A 12,374-nucleotide genomic window follows, 5' to 3' on the forward strand; every position below is an offset into this window, starting at 1 on the left:
GCAGCAAAATTATAGTCACTACACGTAGTCAAGAAGTTGCATCAGTAGTGCAAGGTGTTTTTCCTCCTTACAATCTAAATGTATTATCTGAAGCAGAGTGTTGGTCGATTATCAAGAACAAAGCTTTTTCTCCCGGTGGAGCACTCGAGACTTCAAATATGAAAATTATAGGAGAGCAAATAGCAAAAAAATGTGGAGGCTTGCCGCGAACTTTTTTGGTTGTCTTATGCACTCACAGAGTGATGGTTGTCATTGAGAGATGACAAGAACCTAGAAACACTAGGAACCCATAGTGGGGGAATTATACCAATATTAAAATTGAGTTATGATACTTTACCATCCCATTTGAAACAACGTTTCTCGTATTGTTGTCTATTTCCTAAAGATTGGAGGTATAATAGAGAAACAGTGATTCGACTGTGGATGGCCGAAGGATTCATTCATCCATCTAATGGAGGAAATCGAAACTCCTTGGAAGATATTGGTAATGATTACTTCCTTAGTCTGTTGTCCAACTCTTTCTTTCAAGATGTACAAAAGAAAGACAAGTTAGGTGACATTAAAACATTTAAAATGCATGATTTAGTACATGATCTTGCGTTAAGTGTTGTTGTTGGCAGTCAGGAAGTCACGATTCTGAGTACAAGTGAAATGGAAAACGATGTGTCTCAAATTCGTCGGCTACGGTTAATCACGGAAGGAATACCAAAAAAAGAATTTGATATATTAAAGGGCGCAACAAAATTGCGGACAATATTTTTCCAAGAAGAAGGTTTCGTTTTTCCTAGTGCACCGAGTAACAAGCGTCTACGTGTAATATATCGGCTATCTTCTGCTCGTGGAAATATGAAAACTTCTAGCTTAAAGATTAAACACATAAGGTACCTAGACCTCAGTTATTCTAGTCTTGAAGATGTTCATGCTGAGTCCATTCATCAACTCTACAATCTACAAACTCTCGACCTTTTTTATTCCAAAAATGTTCAAAACGTTATCAAAGAAGGAATTGGCTCTTTGATTAATTTGCGACATTTAGATTTATGTTTATCAGACGCCAAACTTCTACCTGATTCTTTGACGATGCTCACCAAATGTTTATCATCCCTTGATATTTCATATACAAGCATCTCAGAGTTACCCGATTCAATCTCTCTCCTCTATAATTTAACCAAGTTAAACTATAGAGTTGTCTTCCTAATTTAGTGCAATTAACACTTTTCGACTGCAAGAGTTGTGAAAAATTAGTAGGCTTGGGTCAACTCCCGTGTCTTCAGATTCTTGAGATGCAAGGAATGAATTCAATCAAGTGTTTAGGTAAGGAGTTTTATTACAACCAAGAAGAAGAAGTAGAAGAAGGAAACAAAGGTTCTACAGCAACTGCAAGAACGTTATTCCCTTTCTTAACTGAGTTGTACATCATCGAGTTCGAAAATTTGGAAGAATTGTTCGCACCTCCACCACCTGATAATTTCTTCCATTGCCTTGAGAAACTAGGGATCAAAGAGTGCGGTAATTTGACATCTATACCAGATTTAAGATTATGGACTTCTTCTCTCACGGAATTAAACATAAGGGGTTGCGGAAAACTGGAAAAGAAGCTTCAGGCGTATGATCTCCACAAGTCCCTCCCATCTGTTACAATACAACTGGGTTGATGGAGGAGAAGAAGTAATTCAGCTTGCTCTACTTCAACTTATATCAACTATTAGGTACAGCTTCTCATTCACTCTCTTTGTGTTTTTTTTTATTTTTAAATTCATAATAAATTTTGTAATGATTTACTTTTTCATGGAGCTAAGCAGCTAGTTAAAATCTTTGCCAAATAGTCTGATCATGTTGCAATTAATGTCGTGATTTCTGTAGGATTCAATTTGGACTTATGAAAGTTAAAGATACATGGTTTCAATCAATCATTCAGGTTGAAATAGACTTCGGTTCTTGGTTTCTTGCACATAGACATTTCTGAGTTCTGATCAGAGAAAACGACACCGTAATTCATTTTTTACACACTTTCTGAAACAGAAATAGAGGAAGCAACCATTCGAGAGGTGCTCAGAGTACTGTAAGAATTTCTTCGTGTCTTGAATCATTTTATTTTAATTTGAACTCAATGAATGAAGAATTTCAAACTGATCATAGAATTAATTATGTTGTTGTTGTTGTAGTTGAGAACACTTGGAGATTATATTAAATTCCCTGAGTGTTCTCTTGGTTGTGTATCTGCTGACAATCGAATTACTGGTTTCCGTAAGTAATTCTTAATTTGGGTTATTGATGATATATCAATCTTGATTACTCGGTTGATTCTTGTGAGGAGTTGGGTTTAAGCAACGACATTTTTGTATGTTTTGTAGTTGCTGGATATAATACAAGAAAAGGTGTCGAAAGGCATTGCACGATAAATGAGTTGCCTTTCCGCGACACTGACATCATTCAGATGTTACTGAAGGCAGTTGAGGAGAGAGCTGAGAAGAAGTAAGTTTTATCTGCTTGGAATTGTTTAGGATCTGATGGAGTGAATTGTTCTGAACAGTCGTCGTAAGGTATTTTACGTGGAAGTAGATCTGATCTCCGCCAACCAAAAATACGTCGAATTGCAAAAAGAAGTAAGCATCTTATAACTTTGATCAGTTTCGATGTGTTTTGATACAACTTCTTGTGTCTTCTATTGTCGAAGTTTGAGTACAGTAGCACGCCTTTTTCCCATATAGCAAGTTTCTGCTGTACATTAGCGTCTAGATGAGTTTAGATTAGGCAATAGCTTGTTTGATGACTTGTGTTTCTACGAATTTAGCAATTATAACTAAGGAGCCCCTAATCCTGAGTTTCAAAATTTGGCTCAAGCCCACACTATCTAGGACAGTTTCCAATATGTACTCTTCATCCAATTTTACGGAACCATATTTTTTCATTTATTGAACGTTGAATCAGCAATGCTACGAGTCCATTTAGGACAGTATACAGTATGTGTTCTTAATCAAATTTTACGGAACCATTTTTTTTTCATTTCTTGAATGTGGAATCAGTGATGCTACGAGTCACCGACTATTTCTGATCCATATGCTTAAATAGTAAACCTTGCCATTTTTTTCTCAGATGGGGTATGCTTGGATTGCACTCGCAGTGCGAGAGCATTGTTTGAACTAGCAGCTCTAAAACCACTAGATTATTTAGATATGACATCACTAATAGAGTTATTTAGTATTTGGGTCGTAGATTTTGGTACATGTTAGTGTTTGGGTCCTAAATTTGTCTGTTATAGTGTTTGGGTCTTAGACCTGTTAGTCAAAGCAGTCAAATGATCAAACTGTTAACGCTCGCTAACTTCTGTTAGTGAAATAATTTTCATTTAAAAATTTGAATTCACTGTTAGTGAAACATCTGTGTGCCGAGATGACTGCAAATGTTAGTCCAAAATAAGATACTTCCCTCTTAATCCCTTGCATCCAAAATAAGATCTTCATATAAAGTCATCATCTGTACTGTTACTTACAGATGATGACTTTATATGAAGATAAGAACACCAGTCACCAATCTGAATCTGACTGTGTATTCTACCAGATTTGTATTTTCTTTTTGAAGCATCTAACAGATATTAACATGGAAGGTACTGTTAGTTTGCCCCCTTGTGACACAATCTCAGCCTCTCCCGCCGTTTCGATTCTTTTGGTTAAATTACCCATGAGGCTCGCTGGTAGGTTAGCACAGCAACCTGTTCAATTAATATAATAGTATGTCGTTGGAACTTAGCTTGTTAGGCTTCCAACTAGTTTCATGTAATAATATCCCTGGCGTTTTTAGGGGCCACTCGAAAGGATTTAGGGGCCAACAATAAAACAAAAAAGGTCACCCAAAGGGAAAATGTATCCAGCCCTTATCTCGCGTAATTCGTAATGGAGAAATTACCCTTATATATTCGGAGGATATGATAACATTGTTATCCTCCGATTGCAATCGGAAGCCAAAATATTTCCCAGACTTCCGATTGTAGTCGGTGCAGTATTAGAATGATTTGTGTTTCATTTTTTCCATTTCTTTTTCATTTTTGAGTTGTTAGAGTTATAGAGAAGAAGGTGAAGGCTGCTATAATCGAAAGGGAATATAACTTAATAACCTACCGATTATAAGGAGCCACAGATCGAACCCATGCCATATTCCATATGTTTTGAGTGTACACAGCCAGCCATAACCACTTGGTTCGTGTTTTGGATGCAGCGTTAATCGGGAGTTAAATATATTACAAAACCTACCGATTATAAGTTGCCCCAAATTCAAATTTTGAAAGATACCATAATCGGTAGATATGCTAAATACAATACCTATTGATTATTGGTTTCTCCACATTCAACTTTCGTCAAATTAGCCGTTGGAGTTTTTGGGAAAAACAAAAAGAGCCGTTGGACCCTAAACCTATATGAAGAAACTCATATCTATCACCCCAATTGCACCAAACTCTTTCCTCTCTTCAGTTTTAATTTTCATAACAAAAAACATGGATATTTCTTTTGCCGAAGAAGAAGATTGTGCTATTTATAGAGCGTGGGTTGTGGTAACTGCTCATGATCGTGTTCACAAGCTCCACAAATCGGAATCCGAAGAGCAGATATGGAACCGTATCTTAATGGTATTTGAGGCCTTAGATGGTAATCGAATTCGAAGATCATCCAATGACATTAAGATGAGAAAGAATGCGCTCGATAAGGAGATTGACAAACTTGAAGATGAGGAACGGTTTGTTAGGAACGCTTTTCCTTGGTGGACGTATGAAAAACGAGTAAGTATCTCTGTAACTCCAACTCACATTAACAAAAGTTAGTACTAACTTGTTACTCATTCGTAATTTCAGAGAAATCTTGCGGATCTCCGGTATGTGGACCTCTACGGGAAACGATTTGAACATGAAGGATGCTACAAAATCAAAAGGGACAATTTCTATGGTCACTGGAAGTTATGATCTGTTTTAATACTTTTATGGTCAATTAGGAGTATGGATTTAGGTGCTTTTGACGAAATTTTAAGGTTAAGGCCGTTTGAACTTTATTTAATGGATGTAATCGGAGTATTATTAATATAAAAACTAGCCGATTATACGAAATCGGTAGATTATTTTGTTAAATAACCTACAGATTAAAATATTCGGAAAATAAATTTTTTTGTAAAGTTCCGAATGTACGATGGCCCAAAAATCAGAATTTGGAAAAACTTATATTTTTCAAATTTTGTCTTTGAAATAATCGGAAGTTAAATTAGTTACTAAAACGTCCGAATATGGGTTGTCTAACCTTCAATATTGGCCCTTGGAACCACCTGGAGCCATGGCGTGGTTTGTTTTGAACTTGTAATATTCTGATGATAATGTTTTTGTAAAGTTCCGAATGTACGATGGCCCAAAAATCAGAATTTGGAAAAACTTATACTTTTCAAATTTTGTCTTTGAAATAATCGGAAGTTAAATTAGTTACCAATACTTCCGAATATGGGCTGTCTAACCTTCAATATTGGCCCTTGGAACCACCTGGAGCCATGGCGTGGTTTGTTTTGAACTTATAATATTCGAAGGATAATATTTTTGTAAAGTTCTGAATGTACGATGGCCCAAAAATCAGAATTTGGAAAATCTTATACTTTTCAAATTTTGTCTTTGAAATAATCGGAAGTTAAATTAGTTACCAAAACGTCCGAATATGGGTTGTCTAACCTTCAATATTGGCCCTTGGAACCACCTGGAGCCATGGCGTGGTTTGTTTTGAACTTGTAATATTCGGAGGATAATATTTTTTTAAAGTTCCGAATGTACGATGGCCCAAAAATCAGAATTTGGAAAAACTTATACTTTTCAAATTTTGTCTTTGAAATAATCGGAAGTTAAATTAGTTACCAAAACGTCCGAATATGGGTTGTCTAACCTTCAATATTGTCCCTTGGAACCACCTGGAGCCATGGCGTGGTTTGTTTTGAACTTGTAATATTCGGACGATAATATTTTTGTAAAGTTCCGAATGTACGATGGCCCAAAAATCAGAATTTGGAAAAACTTATACTTTTCAAATTTTGTCTTTGAAATAATCGGAAGTTAAATTAGTTACCAAAACGTCTGAATATGGGATGTCTAACCTTAAATATTGGCCCTTGGAACCACCTGGAGCCATGGCGTGGTTTGTTTTGAACTTGTAATATTCGGACGATAATATTTTTGTAAAGTTCCGAATGTACGATGGCCCAAAAATCAGAATTTGGAAAAACTTATACTTTTCAAATTTTGTCTTTGAAATAATCGGAAGTTAAATTAGTTACCAAAACGTACGAATATGGGCTGTCTAACCTTCAATATTGGCCCTTGGAACCACCTGGAGCCATGGCGTGGTTTGTTTTGAACTTGTAATATTCGGAGGATAATATTTTTGTAAAGTTCCGAATGTATGATGGTCCAAAACTCAGAATTTGGAAAAACTTATACTTTTCAAATTTTGTCTTTGAAATAATCGGAAGTTAAATTAGTTACCAAAACGTCCGAATATCGGCTGTCTAACCTTCAATATTGGCCCTTGGAACCACCTGGAGCCATGGCGTGGTTTGTTTTGAACTTGTAATATTCGAAGGATAATATTTTTGTAAAGTTCTGAATGTACGATGGCCCAAAAATCAGAATTTGGAAAAACTTATACTTTTCAAATTTTGTCTTTGAAATAATCGGAAGTTAAATTAGTTACCAAAACGTCCGAATATGGGTTGTCTAACCTTCAATATTGGCCCTTGGAACCACCTGGAGCCATGGCGTGGTTTGTTTTGAACTTGTAATATTCGAAGGATAATATTTTTGTAAAGTTCCGAATGTACGATGGCCCGAAAATCAGAATTTGGAAAATCTTATACTTTTCAAATTTTGTCTTTGAAATAATCGGAAGTTAAATTAGTTACCAAAACGTCCGAATATGGGTTGTCTAACCTTCAATATTGGCCCTTGGAACCACCTGGAGCCATGGCGTGGTTTTTTTTGAACTTGTAATATTCGAAGGATAATATTTTTGTAAAGTTCCGAATGTACGATGGCCCAAAAATCAGAATTTGGAAAAACTTATATTTTTCAAATTTTGTCTTTGAAATAATCGGAAGTTAAATTAGTTACCAAAACGTCCGAATATGGGTTGTCTAACCTTCAATATTGTCCCTTGGAACCACCTGGAGCCATGGCGTGGTTTGTCTTGAACTTGTAATATTCGGATGATAATATTTTTGTAAAGTTCCGAATGTACGATGGCCCAAAAATCAGAATTTGGAAAAACTTATACTTTTCAAATTTTGTCTTTGAAATAATCGGAAGTTAAATTAGTTACCAAAACGTCCGAATATGGGCTGTTTAACCTTCAATATTGGCCCTTGGAACCACCTGGAGCCATGGCGTGGTTTGTTTTGAACTTGTAATATTCGGACGATAATATTTTTGTAAAGTTCTGAATGTACGATGGCCCAAAAATCAGAATTTGGAAAAACTTATATTTTTCAAAAATTTTCTTTGAAATAATCGGAAGTTAAATTAGTTACCAAAACTTCCGAATATACCACACAAATCATTGTCATTTGAACTTGTCTAACTTAGTTACCCAAAAATTTTCCGAATGTACAACAAAAATCATTGTCATTTATCTGCTCTTCTTTACTTTACGACCGTGACTACCTCCCAGTCCTGCACGACCACGGGTTTGAGCACCTTCAGTTGGAGCAGCTTCAGCGCTCGATGAAGCTTGAGTTATTTTAGCCCAAGGATTGTGCCTGTTGGAATACCCTTCTTCTTCAAGTGCTGAGGGACAAGATGTGATGCTTTCTTAGCAATATCCTTCTTTACACCATCTTTTCCTTTTTTGGCTTTTTGGGTACCACTTGGTTGTCCTTCTTCTTATACTCTTGGCACTGGATCAACTGGTTCAACACTTGGTCCTGCACTTTGTTGAGCGGCTTGTTCAACACTTGGTCGCACCCCTTGTTCACTGCCTTGTTGTTCAACACTTGGTTGCACTCCTTGTTGACTGCTTTGTGCTTGTTCGCTTTGTTGAGCACTTGAATTATCTTTGGCACTCCTTTCCTTCCTAGCACTAGCTGTCACTTTCTTCCTCCCTTCTCGATTTTGTCTAAACAACAAAGAAAGGAACAATATTTACAAACTATACAATCGGAAGACAAAGTATGGAAATATAACCCGAATGTACACATTCGGACGTATGAAGACACATATTGTTCTCGAATACAAAACAATCGAAAGCTAACTAAACATATTTGCAACCGAATATGCATCAATTGGAGTTCGGAAGATGTAAATTTTTCATCCTACACAATCGGAAGACAAAGTGCACATCTATAACCCGAATGTACAAATTCGGAAGTAAGAAGAAACATATTTTTTCCGAATGAAAAACAATCGGAATATAACTAAACATGTTTATAACCGAATATTCATCAACTGGAGTTCAGAAACTCTAAAATTTTATCCTACACAATCGGAGGTATAAAACATTATATTGTCTTCCAAATAAATACTGGCCCCAAAATGGGATTTTTCCTATATCAGGAATAATGAGATTTTTTCAATATATACATTCGGTAGTGAGTGTTCTTCCGAATACTGTGTGTCTACTTAAATATATTCGGTAGCCAAAAAATTCATTAAACTACCGATTATTAGCAGTTTGTATCCAGGAAGATATGACCACCAATATTCGGCAGATAATTATCAAATCTTTCTCCCGAATACTGTCGATGTTCTTGAGAAATGAAGAACACGACTACATTCGGAAGTAAATAAGCATGAATATCGTCCGAATCTGGATAAATAACCGAAAACCCTAGAAATTTTTTTTCTCGATTCGACGAATTAAAGCGAAATAAACCCCAAAAATGATAGATTCTTACCTAATTGGGGCCATTTGAAGTTGACGAAGTGTTTGACTATCGGAATCGCCACCACCGACTACATTGCCGGGTACGCGTTCTTCGCGTTCTTCTTCATTTGCAGCAACAATTTCTTTATTTCTTGCTAAAATCCCAATATTAGGATCGATACCCTGAGCAACATTTTTGGTTCTAGGTATGTGGGTTTCATTTCTCTTATCCATTGTTTTATAAACGAATAGACGATGTTTTGATTTTACGATTCGCGGCGATGTTTCGTTTGAACGAGGAAAAAAAAAATTTCTTCCACAATCGGAAGATAATAGGAAACTGGAAGAAAAAAATTTTGAAATGAGTAGAATTTTTTTTGATTTGATTTTTATACAGTTTTACCAGAAGGGCATTTATGTAACTTCAATATCATATAGGGTATCCCTTAACTAGAGTCTTTGGCTGGGTATAAATTGATGGCCCCTAAATTCTTTCGGGTGGCCCCTAAAAACGCCGGGATAATATCTATCTAAGAGATATTATATGAGGTTTGCAATGACTTTGCCAACTTCTGGACTTGGTGAATATCAAGTTTTCACGTTTTAATATCAAATCCCCTGCTGGATTACAATAATTTTATTCATTTTCTGGAAAATCTCATTTTTAAAAAAAAAAAAGAAAAAAAAGATTGGAAACAACATACTGATAGTTATTTCCACTGATGAGAGTTAGGCTCATGGCTAAACCCTACTTGATACATGTTTTGTGCTCTACAAGTGAGTCCTATGCGCTCCCCATATAGTAATATGGATTTTCAAAATCAAAAAAGAAAAAAGAGAAGAAAAAGAAACCAACGTTAAATGCCCTTTACCCGACAAAAGAGTATTTTGTTTTTGATAAGTACGATATGGGGGACATAATTACACTCCAACCAGTAATCACGTGGCATCGCCTATTACAATCTTCCACGTGGCCTCACCGTTCCATTTTGACGCCTGTATCCTCATGCAACGGCGTTATCTCGCATACACCGTTACACGCGCACCTTAGAGGACATGACACGTATCAACGTAAGCCTTATTACAACTTCTGGATTATTTATTTTCGGGTACTAATTGATTTTTTTTATTACTAAAATGACAGAGTAAATAAAATCTGGAATAAATTAGGGAACCGTTGGTGTACTGTTTACAGTAAATAATGCAGTTGAGAGATACTTTAACGGATTTGGTCGGTCGTAATCGTGTTATGTACAAGTCAATGTTGCAGTTAAAGTTTAGCAAAATTCATAGCTACATAAATCACTATCGTGTTAGTCCTTGTTTACAATGGCAGAAATAAAAATTTAGTTTGGGAGGGGATTTTGGGCTTGAGCTTTTATAGATGCCCGGCTTAAACCTATAGTAGTTTAGGTCTGTTTTATCACCTCAACTCATAATAGATATACTGAAAAACAAAAGGATCGTTAGGGTGGCTCAAGCCAGGTCAAGTCTGACTGCATTTCCGCCCCGGCTTGTTTGGAGGTAGTGAGTGCCAGTACGATAATTTATATAGCTATGAAGTAATAGAAAAAATTTAGGTTGTTGTAAGGAAAAATTTAAGATTTCGTGTGGATATTTAGTTTTGATTTCACATCAAAAGTAATAATTTACTTAACTGAAGCAAACTTAGTTTGCTTTTGATTTCAAAAAAAAATATTTTATTTCAAGGAAAGCAAAAGTTTTTTTTTTCTTCTTTTGATTTTTAGGTAAGTTGTTACATTTTCCCCTATTGAGCTTAACCTAGCTAGAAGTCTACATGGATGTACTAAAGTTTAAAACTTATTAACTATATAAACTAATCATGTTTTTTATTTTTCTATTAATCATTGTATTAATTAATCTATGTCATGTTACACTCATTCACGGTGTATTATCGTTAGATCAGTAGTCATTTGTTTAGGAACCAAAATCAAAAGTGGTTCTGCCTCTGTAAAATCAATGATAATAATTCTCATAAATCAAATTTTAAGTATTTAAGCTTTACACAAAACATCGATTTTCTTTCAGCTACTTTGAAATTTAGTTCTCAAACTAGCTTTTGCCTATTGGACGAAGTTTAATAAAAAGTGGTACCCAAACACCTTGGTGAGTTATTTTCTCCATTTTTGTGCATTTTTAAGGTGCTTTATTATTTCTATACTTACTAGCATTATCTTTTTTTTTTACTACAAATAGTTATACGTCACAATGGCATTTTTGTATACGAAAACCATATGTATATGGAGAGACTAAATCAATGTCAGTAGGGACGGAGCCACGACTTATATGGCACGGGGTCGAACAAATTTTGTTTCGATATTCAAATTTTTTTCCTTTGATCCGTATTTAGCTACTTGGTATACAAGCTTACGAATTTCATGTCATGTGCGTTTCCAAAGGCTAGATGTGTTAACTATGAAGGGTGCCCTTATCAATAATGCATGTGCATAAATCGACTTGTCGGTTGCGAATTATTGGCTAGTACAGAGTCAGTGTAAGCATGACACTTGTCCAGACTCGATTGGGTGTTAGCTTAGGGTTTTCTCTTTCTTTCCTTGTTGCATTTAAGCTGTAGGAAAACCCGTTTTCAGGTAGATAATGATTAATTGATGTTTTCTTGGCTGCTACGGCACGACTCATTTGCGTTCAAATTTCAGTTACAATTAATTCTAAATCGTACTAAGAATAGTACAATTGGTATTCAGAGTCGTTCCTTCCTATCACAAATTTGTTTTTTTCTCACCATGGTTGTTCAAACCTGTAAAGAACTCACTAATGCGTCTAATCGGCAGCAAGCTCAGATCGATAAAACTCAACACCAACTCGATTTGAAGCTCATACGTCAATTTTGACGAAAACAATTCAGTCCCAGATGGAAAATTTTCATTCAACCAAAAATTTTGAACAAGGTGACCATAATGGATCTATAAAACTGGTTTCGACAGCAGCAGAAAATTTACAATCACACTCGATGACAGCAGCAGAAAATCAACACAACTTAAAACAACAGATAAAGAAAAGAAACCTCACCACCACAAACAAAATCCTGAAAGAAGACAACAAACCAGAAACAAAAAAGGAACGAGCGTGATTAATGCTAGGGCAGAGAATTTAATGGTTGAAGAACAAAGAATGAAGACTGACAGGGAGAATGAAATTAATTTTGTGGAACGTTGAATGAAATTAATTTTTCTCCTCTCCTTAATATACTCGAAAGAAAGTTAAAGGAGGAATAGGAAACGTGCCCATTAAATGAGCAGTTAATGCACAAGTAAGAAACATGCCCAAGTATCTAGGAGAAGTTATTAGGAGAGAAGAAGAATATGTAACGTCTGTTTTCTTCAATGCTCCCACTAAACACTCAAGCCCGAAGAAAAGGGGCAAATTGTGTGTACATATTTCATCATCAAACACGTGTATACAGGAAGACACGTGGAGAGCATGCGGACAAAGTCCCATCCCGTCGACGTCGGATCTTTG

The 12,374-nt window shown here is 35.8% G+C and overlaps 1 protein-coding gene across 1 annotated transcript; it reads left to right on the forward strand.

The window, feature by feature from the left end:
- The first annotated feature begins 423 nt into the window (after positions 1–423).
- LOC113325126 lies at positions 424–2,479 on the forward strand. Its single transcript, XM_026573350.1, has 5 exons — positions 424–1,093; positions 1,204–1,509; positions 2,023–2,048; positions 2,166–2,247; positions 2,355–2,479. The coding sequence occupies exons 1-5, from the start codon at positions 424–426 to the stop codon at positions 2,477–2,479; spliced, it is 1,209 nt and encodes a 402-aa protein (XP_026429135.1).
- Positions 2,480–12,374: the final 9,895 nt, after the last annotated feature.

The sequence above is a fragment of the Papaver somniferum genome, chromosome 11 (genome assembly GCF_003573695.1).
Source record: "Papaver somniferum cultivar HN1 chromosome 11, ASM357369v1, whole genome shotgun sequence".
Lineage (NCBI taxonomy): Eukaryota > Viridiplantae > Streptophyta > Magnoliopsida > Ranunculales > Papaveraceae > Papaver > Papaver somniferum.